Source organism: Molossus molossus, unplaced genomic scaffold (genome assembly GCF_014108415.1).
Source record: "Molossus molossus isolate mMolMol1 unplaced genomic scaffold, mMolMol1.p scaffold_m16_p_14, whole genome shotgun sequence".
NCBI lineage: Eukaryota > Metazoa > Chordata > Mammalia > Chiroptera > Molossidae > Molossus > Molossus molossus.
Window position 1 is genome coordinate 1,073,414 of NW_023425349.1, and position 16,303 is coordinate 1,089,716.

The following is a 16,303-nucleotide window of genomic DNA, read 5'->3' on the forward strand; positions in this document are numbered from 1 at the left end:
CCCTGCCTGGCCTTGGGAGGCATAGCAGCAGGTGGACAGATGGGGACTCGCTTGAAGAAACCGTTTTTAACGGGGTGAGGAGCTCACAGCCAGTGCTCTGGGGCCCTTCTGTGTCGTACCGTGTTCTCTGAGGGCAAAAATGGCAGCGGCTACAGATGCAGTTTTGTGAGCAGAGCCCTCAAACTCGGACATTTCGGCCAGCTCTGATTTCTGGCTAACAACTATCGCCATGATGGAGGACATGGCACGTATGTTTCAGCCGAACATCTATCCTTGCCTTCGGAGAGATTCCTAGGCGTGGAAGCGAGGAGTCAAAGCGTAACATCTCGTATGGAATTAATCTGTATTCCCGAATTGCTGTGCAGACAGCATCTACCAAAGCAGGGGTTATGCTCGGTCCCCCTGCGCAGTGAGCCTCAGAAACTGCCATTGTCAGAATTTACTTATTAAATTCAACCTTCTGTTCGTATTTTTCTTGACTACTTATTTTTCTTAAGATGCTCACACTTTGTATGCACTTTTCTGTTGGGGTGCTAATTTGCCCCATTTTCGTCAGGTAAGGAGTTTTTAAACCGATATCCTGTGTGTGTGTGATGCTTGTTGTAAATTCTGGTCCAGCTTGGAGTCTGCCTCTGGCATTGTTTCCGCTGCTTGTTGGACATGTACTTGAACCTGCTCATCTTTTCCTTTATGATATTTTGTTTGTATGGTTAGAAAGTCCTTCCTTACGAAAAGAAAAAAGCAGGATCTGTTTAAAATGCAAAATAGTGCCAAGCTCCAGGGAAAAGACCTTCCCACGTCACTGTGGGGGCTTGTCACCATGCCTCTGAAGCCTCCGGGCCTCTGGTCTGAGAAGGGGACCTGGGGTGCATGGAGGCTCCCTTAGCCTCACTCTGGGGGGTGCTGGCCTCCTGGGGGTAATCCTGGCCACACTCTCTGGCAGGACCAACTTGGGACATGGCTGATGCCTCAGGACATGGCTGATGCCCTGAGGTCCTCAGTGTCACACTTCCCAAGCTGCTGCCTGTCTGGCCTTGGTGTCCCACCTATGACATGGGAGCACCTCACAAGTACAGGATGGGCCTGGCCCAGGTGGTGCCCAGCAATGGGGCTTCTTCACAATGGTTGCCAGGCAGTAGACTCCTCTCAGGGAAGGGAGCCAGGCCGGGGGAAAGGAGCCAGGCCAGAGGAAGGGGCTACCTGGCAAAGGTGCAGTTGAGGCATGATGACAGCTACTCAGAAACACAACCTCTTCACGCCCGAGCCTCACTATGTCCCTGGGTAAGCGCTGGGTCCCCGCAGGGACGCTGGGGGAGCGGGCTCAGGCCAGTCGTGAGGGGCACCCCAGAGCTGGTCTCCAGGAAGGGGCCCAGACCTACCCTACCCACGGCAGGGCAAGTGTCGTGCCAGGTGGGCGGTATGTCGAGAGCAGACAACCGGGCAGAGCCCAGCAGCTGGTGGAGGCTGGAGGAAGAAGCGCCCGATGCCAGCCCCACAGTGTTCCCCGCTCTAAAGACCAGATAAGCATCCGGAGTAAACTGATCGGCACAGATGCCAGGCTGCCTCACTAGGTAGCCCCCCTGTAAAACATAACCAGGCCCTCCGTGGAGGGTGTGTGCGCGCCTACCTCCCAGACAGAGCCATGTGAGCCAGACCTAACTTCACAGTGGTTCTGGGGGAAAAGGTGGGACAAGAGAGACAGAAGAGGGGGGCTCTGAACCCCCACACCCTCCGGGGCCCTCACAAGATGCCCACACACCTCCTGACTGGCTAAGTGCCACTTAGTTCAACCAACACTTCCACCGGCTGCCCTCCCGCCTGCCTCCCAAGTCCTGGTCCCATTCACTGGCTACTGGCCTCCTGGTGGCAAAGTCTGAGCCAGGTCTCTGACAAGCCTTCCAGTGGTATCACCTTGTGTACAATAGGCCTCCAGGTGCCTGGGCCCGGACCTTGTCACCAGCCCCATAAATGCTTCCAGGCGCTCTGCTGTTCTGTCATCTTTAAGTCCCTCGCTGGCGTTGGATGGCTGGGTAGGGACTTGGGGGGCGGGGGAGGCCATCCGATGGTGGCGGTGACAACCCAAGCCCTCAGTGCTTGGCATGTGCTGCCCATTCAACCCTCGACAGCCCCAGAAGCCAGTGTCACTCACTCTCCATTCTGTGGTTGAGGTCGGGTACCTGGCCTGGGAGGGGCAGGCTGGATCCTGCCCTCGCCCACAGGCCCTGCCTCCTCCTCCTCTTCCGTCCGCAGGTATGCTGGCTTCTACCCACAGCTGCGCTACCAGGTGGGGAACACCTATGGGCGCACCACAGCACAGCTGCTCACAGACCCCAGCGTGCAGAAGAGTCCGTGCTCGGTGCTGTCCCCGATATCCAAGCCCAAGTTCATTGAGGACTTCAGCAAGTCCAAGCCACCTTTGGTGCCCTGCCGAGACCTGATGGAGCCCTACATCCCCCACTACACGGGTGAGCTTCAGCCCCTCTGCTCACCTGCCCTGCCCTGCCCCTGCCTCCTGCCCACGGTTGCTCACGGCTGCCCCGTCCATACAGGTCTGAAGCCCTACAAGAACTTTGAGATCCTGGGACGGTTCTCACCCCAGGAGGTGGATGCTGGAGATCGACTAGGGGTCGAGAATGTATCCAGGCATGTCCCACTGCCTGCAGGCTTCATGCCCTACCCTCCCTACCCCCCGTGCCCGCCAGGCAGCAAGGGGGACTCCAGGGACCTTGGACATCCGGGCCTGCGGCTGGCATACGGGGAGGAGGGCTGGACGAGAACCACCCCTGTCCACGAGGCCCCTGGGCGGTACCAGGTAACTGGGAGGCACCCTGGGACCAGCCTCACCCCAGCTAGACCCAAGTGGTGTGTGGGGGGTAACCTGCCCCCTTCCTGTCCCAGCTGTACCACTGCAGGAGGGATGAGTACCCACCCCCAGCTCTCCAGCAGGAGACACTAGATGTAGGCAGGTTCCAAAGGCTGCCCCAGCTGGACCACCCCAACCTGATTCAACGAAAGGCCATCTCAGGTGGGTGCCGAGGCCGGGGTGGGAGATGGACACCCTCCGAGGCCCCCGAGGCCCAGGGTCCCAGGCAGGATGAGGGTGAAAGCAAGTGAGGGCTGCCCACAGGCCTTCCCCTTCCGGAGTCCACCTTCCCCTTCTGCCTGCCAGCCCACGGCCACCTGGGCCCACAGGCCGTTGCCACTAGTTTCCAACTAGGGGAGGAAAGGAGCCTGAACAGACTTCCCACACCACCAGGAGGTGGGTGGTGGAGGGGACCTAGGGTGGCAGCCCCCGGACCTCTTCCTCCCCAGGATATGCTGGCTTCATCCCCCGGTTTGCCTGGGTGATGGGGGTGAACTACCGCACCGGGGTCACACAGGCCATGGATGAGTTTGACAAAAGCCAGGTAGGAGAACGTCATCCTTGGGGCTACTCCCAGGTGCCCAGCAGGGTCCACAGAAGTCTCCAGGTGTCTGAGCAGGCAGAACAGAGGCTCTCCTCTCCCCTCCCCCTCCGCAGCCTAGTGGGGAAACAGCCTAGTGGGGAAAGAAGACCCCACCCCAGCATTAACCACTTCAGAGAATGCCAGCCCCACCCCTGCCCGTCTCTGCCCGCCAGTCTGCCGCCAGTCAGCAGGTGGAGGCAGCGCACTCACACCTGTCCCTTCCCCAGTTCCTGTTTAGAAACCCCATCTGCGCCCTGGGTGAGCGGCTGCCCCAAACGTACTGGCCCAGCAACACCATCTACAACAGCCAGGGCCTGGTGCCCTTCTACACGGGGTTCATTCCGAGTGAGTGCAGGGACGCTTGGGGAGGGCCAAGTGGCTGGGGCCCCCACAGATGCTGCTCCACAGACACAGGGCTCGCAGTATGCCCCGGGGTCCCTGAGGCAGGACGGCCCAACATCCCCTCCCGTGCGGAATGGGCCGAGGACCTTTGGTACAGTCAGGCAGAGACCAGCTGCCTCCACTGACGTTGGCTCTCGGGGTTGAGTGGGCAGGCTAGGTCTGCCTCAGGAGGCTGGTGCCCAGGGCAGCCACGGCCACCTCAGAGCCTGTGTTGACACCCCCCACCCTCTGCCAGCAGCCACTGGCCCATGACAAGTGCAGCTCAGCTGCGGCATTACCCCTTGCAGCCATGCAGGACCAATTCGGACTGACGTTCGGCAACAGCAGCCGCAAGGCCTATCAGAAGGAACTGGAGAGGAGAAACCAGACACTATGAAAACGCTTTAATGGTGTCTGTACAGCAGAGGACAGCGACAGGAGAGGAGCAGGTGTGCAGTGAGACAGGGCCACAGAGAACAGAGTGAGGGAATAAAGAGTTCTCACGGCTCCCACGCTTCCGGTACCGGGCGGCTCTAGGCCACCTCCTCCTCCGCCTCCTCCTCAAACTCGCCCTCCTCCTCGGCCGTGGCGTCCTGGTACTGCTGGTACTCGGACACCAGGTCGTTCATGTTGCTCTCGGCCTCGGTGAACTCCATCTCGTCCATGCCCTCGCCCGTGTACCAGTGCAGGAAGGCCTTGCGCCGGAACATGGCTGTGAACTGCTCCGAGATGCGCTTGAACAGCTCCTGGATGGCCGTGCTGTTGCCGATAAAAGTGGCCGACATCTTTAGCCCCCGGGGTGGGATGTCACAGACAGCCGTTTTCACATTGTTGGGGATCCACTCGACAAAATAGCTGCTGTTCTTGTTCTGGACGTTAAGCATCTGCTCGTCCACTTCCTTCATGGACATGCGGCCTCTGAAAACGGCAGCCACGGTCAGGTAGCGGCCGTGGCGGGGGTCACAGGCGGCCATCATGTTCTTGGCGTCAAACATCTGCTGGGTGAGCTCGGGCACCGTCAGGGCCCGGTACTGCTGGCTGCCCCGGCTGGTGAGGGGGGCGAAGCCAGGCATGAAGAAGTGCAGGCGGGGGAAGGGCACCATGTTGACAGCCAGCTTGCGCAGGTCAGCATTGAGCTGGCCAGGGAAGCGCAGGCAGGTGGTGACCCCACTCATGGTGGCCGACACCAGGTGGTTCAGATCACCGTAGGTGGGTGTGGTCAGCTTTAGGGTTCTGAAGCAGATATCATAGAGGGCCTCGTTATCTATGCAATAGGTTTCGTCTGTGTTTTCTACCAGCTGGTGGACGGAGAGGGTGGCATTGTAGGGCTCCACCACTGTGTCCGACACCTTGGGCGAGGGCACCACACTGAAGGTGTTCATGATCCTGTCCGGATACTCCTCCCTGATCTTGCTGATGAGGAGGGTACCCATCCCAGACCCAGTCCCCCCACCCAGGGAGTGGGTCAGCTGGAAGCCCTGCAGGCAGTCACAGCTCTCGGCCTCCTTCCTCACGACGTCCAGCACCGAGTCGACCAGCTCCGCACCTTCCGTGTAGTGCCCCTTGGCCCAGTTGTTCCCAGCACCGCTCTGACCTGCAAGAGAGTGCAGCTGGTCACTCTTTGGCCAGGCACGTGTCACCGCTAATTACCGGGCCAAAAAAAGCCAAATAAACCTGGTGTGAGATGACACAGAGCTCACCCTGCAGGTAAAGCAAACAAACTCCCAAGTAAAGCAGCAACCTGCCCAGTTAAAAACTATGTTAGGGGCTGAGCCGAGATGGCTTAACAATAAGCCAGCCCCTCCCACAGCAGCCCCTGCCAATTCCCAAGGACAGATGAGCCGCCGCCACTGCGTTCACTGCGGAGAGATTACATCGCCACTCCTCCCCTGATCGGACAGCTGGGCCTTCCTCCCAAAGCTGCTTTAAGAGACGGATTGAGTGACTTGCAGGGGGGGGAGAGTGTCCAGCCAGGGGCCCTAGCTCCTGCTCAAGGTACACTGGATCAGGACTTGGTGTCTGCGGTCCTGAGGGGGGTGACCTTGGGCACCCCTTGACCTTTCCGTCGTCCTGGCTAACAGACCCCACCCAGTCCCCAACCGCAGCTCACCAAAGACGAAGTTGTCCGGCCTGAAGATCTGCCCGAAGGGCCCCGAGCGCACGGAGTCCATGGTGCCCGGCTCCAGGTCCACGAGCACGGCGCGGGGTACATACTTGCCACCTGGAGGGGCGACAGGGCGTCAGCGAGGAGCTGGCCGCCGGGCGGCGGGGGGGTGGGCAGGGGACGCGAGGTCTCACCAGTGGCCTCGTTGTAGTACACGTTGATCCGCTCCAGCTGCAGGTCGCTGTCCCCGTGGTAAGTGCCCGTAGGGTCGATGCCGTGCTCATCGCTTATCACTTCCCAGAACTGCCAGAGACGCGGGCGGGCCGGGGCTGAGTCACGCCGGCGGGGGCCGGGGCCGGCTCCGCCCCGGACGGGCGCGGCCTCCTCTCCACTCCCCCCGTCCGCCCCCCTGCTGTGGGGCCGGTCCCCGGGGGCCGGTGCGGACGCCCCCACCCGGGCTCCCGCCCCGCACGGAGCCGCAATGCGGGGGGCGCCGCCCGCCCGCCGCCATCTTTCTTGTCCGCCCGCCCGCCCGGGAGGCCCACCCGCGCAGGGTCCCCGACGCCCCACCGCCTACCTTAGCGCCGATCTGGTTGCCGCACTGGCCGGCCTGCAGGTGCACGATCTCCCTCATGGCGGCGGCGGCGCAGGCGAGAAGACGGAAGTGAATACGGAGCAGCGAGCGCGCAGAATGCTACAACCGACGCTCCGCCAACGTTTATATAGCCGTCGCGCCCGCCTCCGCCAGCTTCCTATTGGGCTGCCAGAACGAGGCTGGCAAGCGGCCTCGTTTGATTGACTCCAGCCCCGTCAATCGAACTACCTAACGCCCGCCTTCCCAACTCCTTTCGCTGTTTATTGGCCAGTCGCGGCCTCCGCTCTCGCTATCAAAGTACCCCCCGTCGCGCTGCGGTGCTCAGTCCATTGGGTGTTTCAAATGATTGATTTGTTACCTCATTGGCTGGCTCCGGAGAGCACGCCGATAGGCTGACACTATTGGCTATGCGGGGCCAGCGTCCTGGTAACCGCCGCAGTGCCTCGGGCGCGCGCGGGTTCTGCGGGCGCGCGCGGGCCCCGCGGTAGAATCGGCGCAGATGCGAGTGGGAACCTGGGGAAATACGGACAGGGCGGCGGCCCGGCGGCCCGGCGGCCCCGGTGGGCAAGCGCCTTCTGGAGCGCCGCTGCCTCGGGCCGCCGCGAAACAGGGGCGCGCGCGGTCCGAGCCACCTTGCGGGGTCTCGGAGCAGAGGAGGGGCGCGAAGCCGTTCACAGCAGAGAAAACTGGGCTCGGGTGCCTAGGTGCGGCGGGGCGGCGGCCGGGGGCTGTCGGTGGAGTAGGGGCCCTCCCACAAACCGCACTGGGCCTGGGCTCCTTGAGCCGTTTGCCCGCGGGGGCGGCGGTCAGGTGAGGGAGCACGTGCGCCGCTGCGCCAGGGCGGGAGCTGGGGACCGGGAGGGCAGGGCGGGTCCCTGCTGGGCAGCCCCGAGCTTGTTGTGGAGACGGAGCTGGCGCGCCTCCCGTCGCCTTGGTGCCTCGGCCCAGCGCAGCGCAGCTCCGTGGAGACGAGGGCGGTGCCCAGACCTCCCCGGGCGCAGGCGGCGGACCTCGAGCCTCCCAGCTCTGTTGCACCGACTGAGCTAGGCAGTTAGACGCAGGAGAGCAGAGAGGAGAGGCCAGGTACAGATCACCGGGGCGGAAAGCTCCGGTTACCTAGCAATGGGTAAAACGCAAAACAAGGACCTGGCCCCCAGAGTCACCTTTCCTCCGGTCGCACACTGCTGGTCATGCGGTTTAGAACCCCTGACCTTTCATGTTGTTGGTCACGCTGTTCAGGCCCTTTCCCGACCTTTCCTTCCCCTGGCATGTTGCTAGTCATGCAGGTCAAACCCCCTTAAAGGAGCCAGAGAATAGCCCGTAAACATGAAGCACCCAGGCCAGCGAGGTTCTAACCCATATCAGATACATCGGAGACCTCAGTTGTGTTTCAGCTCCAGGCCCAGAAAAGCCGCAAAACCAGACCGGCGATGGCTTGGCTGACATCAGGACCAGCTGCTATGACTAATGAACCCCTGCCCTGGCCCCACCAATCAGTAGAGACCATGACCCTGAAAGGACACACCTGGAAAACTGATGAATATTCCATTGAGATCCACCCCTGGGACCTTCCCTAAAATCCCCACCCCTAAAAGCCCTTAGGATAAAGGACCCAGCCCAGCCTTTCCCTTCTTCCTTTTCTCCCCCCCAAGGTGCCTTACCTTTACCCGCCTCTCTCCTAAGCTCCAGGGCCCTTCTTTTGCCTCTGTAACCTGTTTCCTGAGCCTCTGTCTTCTGTGGCTCACTTCTACCTCTGCAACTTTCTAAATAAACATTCTGTTATAGTTTGAGTTTGGGCTCTGAATTCTTTTTCAGCCAGAACTCCAGTACTGAGGACGGTGAACCAAGGTCTGGTCTGACTCCAATCACCAGTGACATTCTGGTGCCGTTTTCGCCACCAACACAACCTCGGATCAGCATGACGGGCTGACGGATGCCCTTACTTTTTACCTGCTTATGTTGGAGGGGGGAGCAAAACTTATGAAGGAAAAAAGTTAAATTGCATTATGGTCACACCTTTATTTTTATTTTTTAAATCCTCACCCGAGGACATTTTTCCATTTTTTGTTCAGATAGAGTGGGAGGGGGAGAGAGAGAGAGAGAGAAACATCGATGTGAAAGGGACACATCGAGTGGCTGCCACCCATGCGACCAACCAGGGCCGGGGACAAACTGCAACCAGGGTACATGCCCTTAGCGGGAACCGAACCACGGTCTCTCTGGACCGCAGGCTGATGCTCTAACCGCTGAGCCAAACCGGCCAGGGCGGTCGCACCTTTAATATATTACCTTAACAACAGTACAGTTGCATTATATTTTCGTAACATTGAAAAAGGATAGCTCACACCCTTAGGTTGGCCCTGGACAGTCTTCCTGGTGGTGGCCACTGGGGCTCTGGATTCTGCTTTACCCTCCTTTGTCCCCCAACATGAGGATGTTGGGCAATCCTTGTTGCTCCTCTTTCTGGAGGGAGTGAGCTCTCTCGGCCTGTGGTACACATACCAGGCAGGGTATTGTGGCATACTGTGGCATTACAACCTGTCACTACAGCAACGGTTCCTCTGTGGGTAAGCTGTTGGGACAGGCAGCACGCTGGGTACAGATTAGCCTTCGCATCCTCGAGAGTGGTCTGCAGCTGGCTCAGGATTGCAGTCACCACGTCCAAGTGGGGGTCAGGCCCAGTAGGGCCTCTGGAACCAGGCCTGGCCCTACACACCAGCCAGGAAGGTGGGCCTGGCTTCTGTTGACCACAGGTCATGGCATACGGGGTGTGCTGGGTCACTGCCTGGCATCCTGGGCCCTCACAGTGTCCTGCAAAGTAGCTAGCTTAACTGCCCAAGCAGCTGCGGCCCACAGGGCTGGCAGTTCAGTATGGCACCCCCACTTTAGGGGAGCAAAATAGTGGTTGTGTCACCTGCCCAGGTGTGAGCCCCAGAGCCCTTTGAGGCTCCAGGTTGTCCACCTTGCCCCTCCCATTGCCCCGTTGAGGTGACATTGGGTGGCAACACTCACAGCAGGACCCTCCTGTGCTCCTTGGGCCTCAGCCTAAAAGGATTATGGGTGCTGGGTGGGGGAGGCCCTGCAGGTCCCCACCCTCAGCGCCCGTGGGGCCTGTGGCCAGGTGGGAGGCAGGCCGAGAAGGCGCAGGGAAGCCCAGGCAGGGCGTGGGAGTGCTGGGCGCCTGGCCCTCCCACCGCAGCCTGCAGCTGTTGGCAAGGCCCACAAGGATGGCTTTGTTTACTGGTGGCCATGGTCCCAGCGGGAGGGTGTGTTACCTCTAAGCTGGGCAGCAGGCAGACAGTCATTTGTGGCCTCAAAGGACCTGGCGGTCAGCCTTTGTGGGCGGCCTTACCCGCCCCGGAAGGAGAGGTGCATGGGGTCCTTTCTTCCCTCTCTCTGCCTCCCCAGTCTCCCCAGGGAACTGGCCAGGCCAGCCCCTCCCCAGAGGACTTCCATCAGAGGGACCATGAGGCTGTGTCCTGGGGTCACAGAAGTGGAGGAGAAGCCAAGCTGGGGTGCATAAGCCTGCTCCAGGGATCTTGCTCCCACCAGGCCCCCCATGGCTTCCAGAACAGGCTACTTCCCTTCGTGGACAGAGTGAACCCAGGCTCAGGAGGCCTAGGAGCTTATTGGGGGATGGGGACCTGGGGTGCATGAGGGACCTAAGGGGACTGGGACTGGGGTTCATGGAGGGGGGTGAGGGACTGCTGAGGGGACTGAGAAGGACCTGGGGATATGGGGAGGCAGGGTTGAAGGAACCAGAGGGGTAGAAAGAGGACTGGACCATAATTAACAATGGCTCTCCCTGGCTGGGTAGTCAAATGGTTAGAGCGTCGTTCCACTACACCAAGGTTTTGGGTTCGATGCCCAGTCAGAGCACAGACAAGAAGCAACCAATGAATGCATACAGAAGTGGAACAACAAATCAATGTTTCTCTTTCTCTCTTCCTTCCTCTCTCTAAAATCAATAAATTAAAAACATACAGTGGAAAAGTAACACTGGGCCCTGGGCTGCCCCCCATCTTCCTGACCATCCCTACCTCTCCCAGTCTACCCTGGACTGGGAGCCGGCCCCCGCTCCAGCCGCTGACTGAGTTGTACCGGCCCAGTCCTGCAGGGCCTCTCTGGCCCCTCTCAGTGCAGGAGTTCTGGGTGAATTCAGGGAAGCTTCCTTTTCCCCTTGGGGGCCTGGGGGTCAGACTGGGGTTGTGGGTAGCCCTAGGCTGGAGGGGCAGGAGGCCCAGGCCGTCTCCCTGGTGTCTGGTTACCGGCTGGCCTGCAGACAAACCTTCCTGTGTGGAAACCCGACTCGCCAGGGCGGGGGGAGCACAGCCCCCTCCCTGCAGGTGCCACCCCCAGGTGAGGGGACAGCGCTCAGCTTCACCCTTCCTCACCTGGCGGGAGGCCTTTCCCTGCCTCGCCCGGGAGAGGCGGGGCTCGCGAGGGGGCTCCAGGTGCGGGTGGCGCCTGAGGGGGTGCAGCGCCCGCTTCCTGGTAGGTCTCCGGGGCTGAGCAGCCCTGGCGGTCCAAGGCAGGCTAGGGGAAACCGAGCGCAGGTCCCCCGCCCCGCTGCCCTGCCCGCAGCCCTGCTCCCCTCGCAGCCTGGCGCCCTGCCCGGCCTGGGGAGAGGGGAAAGCAGAACGGGGGAGGGGCAGACGAGCCGCCTCGGGGCCACCCGTCCTTACCGGGTCCCCATCTCACTCCCCCACACACCTGTGGGGCTGGGAGCCTCGGCACAGCTGTGCGGAGCCCTCGGGCCGCGGCTGCAGTCGGGCTGGGGTGGAAGGGCTGCCCGGCCCGCGCCGTGTCCGCGCGCAATCTCCGGGAGGCGAGGCGTGGGGACCGGCCGCTCCTCCCGGCACCCTCCAGGAAGGGCCTGGCCGCGCCAGCCTCCCCGGACCCCAGATTTCTGCTTCAGGAAGACTCCATGCTCCGGCCGCGGAGAGAGTCCCAGCCGGGGCCGGGGGGTCGTCTGTGCCCACTCCCGCGGGGTCGGTCAGCTCCCACGCAGGCTCGCCGCGCCCCCGAGTGTCCGCTAGGGGGCAACCGGCAGCTACTCCAACCCCGGGGCAGAGGGTAGGGGGATCGACGGGCACTGCCCGTCGGGAGTGAAGACCACCCACGTCTGGGCCACAGCTTTGTTTATTTGCTAAGAAGGGGAGCCCGCTGGCTCAAGTCCACTGCTCCTGGGATCCCCGAGGGCACCCAGAGCTCAGTGCGCGTGGGGGGACACCCGCTCCTCACAGCTGCTGGGAAGCCAGGATCTCGGGGTTCTCGTAGCAGTGGGCCTCCTTGGTGGCGGCGGGAGGGGGGCTGCAGGCCCTGCAGGGGCAGCAGCGGCTCACAAGGCGGTCCCAGGGCTCCAGAGAGCGGAGCCAGGGGGGGAGCCAGGCCCAGGACCGCAGCGGGCGGGGCAGCCAGACCGGCCGTCGGCGCTGCAGGACGTTAATCAGGACCACGAGGAGCACCAGCGCCACCAGGGGCCCCCCGACCGCGGCCAGCACCGTGTCCCCCGCCAGGGAGAGCCCAAAGGTGGCCAGAGGCAACAGCAGGAAGCTGAGCAGTAGGTAGGCGACTGCCACCCAGCGGTAGCGGGCAGTCAGGTCTCCGAAGCGCCTGGCCAGTGGGATGGGCAGCCGCAGCAGGGGCACTGTGTACCACAGCAGAATGCCAGCCAAGTTGAAGAAGAAGTGGATGAGGGCAACCTGGAGGGTGCGAAGGCAGGCAGGGCCCCTGACATGGGGTCCCCTAGGCCCCCCAGGTTGCCTGCCCCTCCCTGCCCTGGCAGAAAGGTGGGAAGTCCAAAGCCAGTCTGGGTCCTGCTCATTGGCTGAGACAGGCCACCGGGAGGGCAGATTCTGGCCAGGCTGGGCATGCGCCTCCTGCACTGCCCCCTCATTTTTTTTGGGGGGGGGGTAACTGCATCACAGACAACTGCAGGGATCTGACTCCCTTCCCCCAGGCTGACTTAGCTTGACCCCCAGCCTAGTGATCCGGCCCCTTCTGGTCCCTCAGAGGGCTTGGTCACCCAGCCCCAGGGTCTAGCCTGGCTCCTGCAGGGAGGAGTGAGGGGCTCCAGGTGGAGGAAGCACACCCTGGTCCGGCGGCTGCTGGACTTGGGCAGTCGGTGCCTGGGTGAGGTCTGGAGGGCTTCTTGGAGGTGGAGCAGGGCCCCACACTGGGAGGGTCTGAGTGGACCGATGGGACTTAGCAAGGGCCCAGGCTTCTCTCCTCCTGAGGGCAGCAGCCCAGCAAGACCGGCTTTCGGGAGCTACACTTGTCTGGGCACCCAGGCAGAGGTGGTGGAGGAGGGACACTCAGCCCGAGCAGTGGCCCCTGGAGAATGAGCAGGACTAGGTGGGACGGGGTACAGGGCACAGAGCTGGGGGCTAGGGGGAGGTCCCTGGAGGCATGGAGTACCCAGCAGAGGTAGGCAGGCCTTTGCAGGAACATAGCGTTCATCCAGGTAGGGACCTGTTGGGTTTAGGTGATTGCTGGGGGCAGTAATATGAGGTGTGGGGCTCCAGGACCCCCAGGGCCAGGAGGCCTGGAAGGAACACAGCTAGGCACACAGGGTGGGGAGGTGAAGGGACAGAGAGAAAGGTGCAGAGGTCACCCCAGGACTGCACAAGGTTGAAGGGAAGGAGAAGTGGGACTGGGGGTCCCCGAGATGCCCACAGGGTCCCTGGGGCCCAAGGAGTTGGGGCAGCTGGCCTGAGCAAGCAGTTGGAGGTGGGTCCCAAGAAGGCTTGAGCCATGGCCAGCCTGGGGCAGGCCTCGAACTTCCTGTCTGCGGGACTGGATGCAAGGGACTGGGGCACCGGGAGGCAGGAGAGGGAGGGCAGTACCTGGAGGGCGCTGGACAGCATGTTCGAGGGGCTGGCCAGGGCAGCCAGCAGAGCTGTGGTGGTGGTGCCAATGTTGGAGCCCAGAAAGAGGGGGTAGGCCCGCTCCAGACTGATCACCCCGACCCCTGGAGGAGCCGGAGGTCACCATGGGGCCCTGAGCCCGTGTCCCAGGCCCCCGAGGCTGGGTGCCTGCCCACCACGCTCACCCATGAGGGGCACGATGGCTGCCGTGAAGACACTGCTGCTCTGGAGCACGAAGGTCAGGCCAGCGCCCACCAGGATGGCCAGGTAGCCGCTGAGCCAGCCAAACGGGAAGGGGAAGTCTGGGGGGGGAGGCTGGGTCACCCCCAGCCCAATCTCTCTGTCCCCGCCGGTGCCCCAGGCCTCGTCCTGCAGCCCCACGCACCGGCGTTGATGACCGTCCTCACCGCCTGGGCGATGCGGCCACGCAGCACGGAGTCGAGCAGCTTGACCACGAGGACCAGGCAGGCGCAGAGCACCAGCAGGGAGCCGGCCAGCAGGATGAAGCCCACGGCCAGGTCTGTGAGCGCTGTGCCCACGAACAGGTGGTGGCCTGGTGGCAGGGCGGGGAGGGTGAGCGGTGGCCCGGTGGCTGCAGGGGGGGTGGGCTGGGGGGCGGGCGCAGGGCCTCACAGGGCAGCTGCTCCGTGGTGGCTGAGCCATTGCTCTCAGGGCAGGGGCCAGAGGTGGCCGCTCCACAGTGGCTGCTGTTCCCTGGGGCCTGGGGGGACAGGCAGGGCAGGCTCAGGGCAGGCTCAGAGCCGGCAGGACTGGGTTCTTCAGCAGGTTGGAGGGCAGCGGTCAGAGGCCCCTCACCGGCTCCTTCCTGGTGCCACACCATCGCTTAATGAGGCTGCTGTTGGTGGCATTGCCCGTGGCGCTGTTGGCAATCACGTCGGCATCCAGCTGCAGACAGAGGGGTCGCGACCTGTGCTGGACTCTCAGGAACTTGCCTGGAGCTCAGACCACTGTAAGGCCCAGATCCGCCTCCTCTGTGCCCTCTGCCCAGCCAGGGTGCTTGGGCACAAGGGGCCTCCAAGGGCAGCCACTGTCCTCACCTGCACGATGAGGTGGGTGAGCGGCTGCGTCAGCACCTTGAGGATGTCAGGCGCAGCACCCCCGGGCTGTAGCCTGGCAGCTGCCAGGGCCAGGGCACTGAGCTTCTCCAGCGTGCCCATGGCGCTCTCCAGCGGCAGCAGCAGCAGCACCGTGAGCCAGTTGAAGATGCCATGCACGGCTGAGCCCCCAAAGGCCCTGCGGCCACATGGGGCGCAGTAGTGGGTGGTCTCTGCTCCACCCCCAGGGTAGTCCCAGCCCCCACCCTCCCGCCACTCACCTTCGAAACTCACCCCGGTCCCCCGACTGTGCCATAGAGACCAGGGTGCTGGTGATGGATGTGCCCACATTGACACCCATGATGATGGGCACGGATGCCCGGACGGTCAGCACTGTGGGGGAGCCACGTCAGCCTCCTGCGTCCCACCCAGCCACCACGGCCCCAGGACGGGGGGCACTCACGGTTGGAGGCCACCATGCTGACCACGATGGAGGAGGACGTGCTGGAGCTCTGCACCAGCACCGTGACCAGCACCCCGATGACCAGTCCGGCCACGGGGTTGGACAGCACCATGTTGTCCTTGAAGATGTCTCCGGCCACTTTGCCTACGCCCGGGAGAGAGGCGCGCTAGCGGGAGGCCTGGCCGCCCACCCCGGCCCTGGCCGCCCTGCCGGTCACTCACTTCCCAGCAGCTGGAAGGCGGAGCTGAGGATGTCCAGGGAGCAGATGAAGAGGTGGAGGCTACCCAGGAGCCCGCAGGCCTTGAGGACGCCGAGGAGCACCCGCCGGACCCTGCCGGCCACGCTGAGCTCTGAGGACACAGGGCAGGGGTTCCTCGGCTGCCCTAGCCTCCCTGCCCTGCCGGCCTGCCTCCTTGTCCCCCCGGCAGGGCTGGTTCCCCTCCTCTGTCCTTTTGCGGATGGCCGAGCAGACAGCCCCAGGACCTCCCAGAGCCTGGGTGCCAGCAGGAGGGAGGGACAGGGCCCGGCCCGGCGGGGCAGGCAGCTAGCGGAGGGACCAGGGTCCCGGTGGTGGGTCCCCTCCCTGCTCTCTCTCCCCACGGCCCCCGTCCATGCTCAGGCCCTGGGGACTCAGAGCCCCACTTGGCCAGTTCCCTCGACCTGCGGACCTACCTTTCCAAGACTGGCCAGTGTCCTTCAGCTGAGGGAGGGCCCAGGGATCCATGTCCCCAACTTCCAAGACGAGGGCAGAATTGGAGGTCCCTGCAGGGGTCAGGCTCAAGTAGAGCAAGGGACCTAGCTGTTCCTTGGACACCCCCAGGTGGGGGCAGGAAGGGGTGGAGGAGGACCATGGCATACGGGGTTAGGGTGAGGGACAGAAGCCAGAGTGGGAGGGAAGGGGGCCACCAGCTCATCGGGCCTGGACAGAGTTGTTATGAGCCCCCTCCCCACCTACCCAGGGCAGTGGGTCAAGGGCTGGGCCCCTGATACCTGCATTTCCTAGACTCTGGTCCACCAGGCCAACCGCGTCCAGAGTAGGGGGGTTGACCTGGCCACCAGTGACAGAATTCGGCATGGATTCCGGGCAGGGACAGACCCAGGCCCAAGCCCGGATCTGTGAAGGAAGGGCAGGTCAGGCACCTCTCTTCCTCCTGCTTGTCAGGTCCCTGCGCCCCCTAACCAGAGGCCTCAGAAGCTGTCCTCCCTCCCCATCCTCTGCTGGCCTAGATGACCTCCCCCGGCCTCTCCCATCCTCTGTCCACAAGCGATGGCTACAGTGACCTCAGACAGCTGTCAGCAAGCCCGGTCCAGTTTCAGGGGTCAGAGTTGAGGGGCCCCGGGCGGCCCGGCTCCCTCCCTGGTCCGGGCTGGAAGCAGGTGCTGGGGTACA

General features: G+C 62.9%; 3 protein-coding genes across 3 annotated transcripts; 1 reads left to right on the plus strand and 2 right to left on the minus strand.

Annotated features, from left to right (window-relative positions):
• Positions 1-1,225: 1,225 nt before the first annotated feature.
• FAM166A (family with sequence similarity 166 member A) lies at positions 1,226-4,224 on the plus strand. Its single transcript, XM_036260321.1, has 7 exons — positions 1,226-1,281; positions 2,251-2,465; positions 2,550-2,812; positions 2,899-3,025; positions 3,313-3,407; positions 3,674-3,791; positions 4,136-4,224. The coding sequence occupies exons 1-7, from the start codon at positions 1,226-1,228 to the stop codon at positions 4,222-4,224; spliced, it is 963 nt and encodes a 320-aa protein (XP_036116214.1).
• TUBB4B (tubulin beta 4B class IVb) lies at positions 4,217-6,612 on the minus strand. Its single transcript, XM_036260320.1, has 4 exons — positions 6,509-6,612; positions 6,126-6,234; positions 5,938-6,048; positions 4,217-5,421 (listed from the first exon to the last, which is right to left on the minus strand). Exons 1-4 carry the CDS (start codon positions 6,563-6,565, stop codon positions 4,361-4,363), a joined length of 1,338 nt encoding a protein of 445 aa, XP_036116213.1. The 5' UTR covers positions 6,566-6,612; the 3' UTR covers positions 4,217-4,360.
• A 5,154-nt stretch (positions 6,613-11,766) lies between these two features.
• On the minus strand, positions 11,767-15,988 carry SLC34A3 (solute carrier family 34 member 3). Its single transcript, XM_036261640.1, has 12 exons — positions 15,904-15,988; positions 15,586-15,675; positions 15,135-15,263; positions 14,914-15,057; positions 14,732-14,843; positions 14,454-14,649; positions 14,212-14,301; positions 14,029-14,116; positions 13,781-13,948; positions 13,581-13,697; positions 13,375-13,499; positions 11,767-12,231 (listed from the first exon to the last, which is right to left on the minus strand). The coding sequence occupies exons 1-12, from the start codon at positions 15,986-15,988 to the stop codon at positions 11,767-11,769; spliced, it is 1,809 nt and encodes a 602-aa protein (XP_036117533.1).
• Positions 15,989-16,303: the final 315 nt, after the last annotated feature.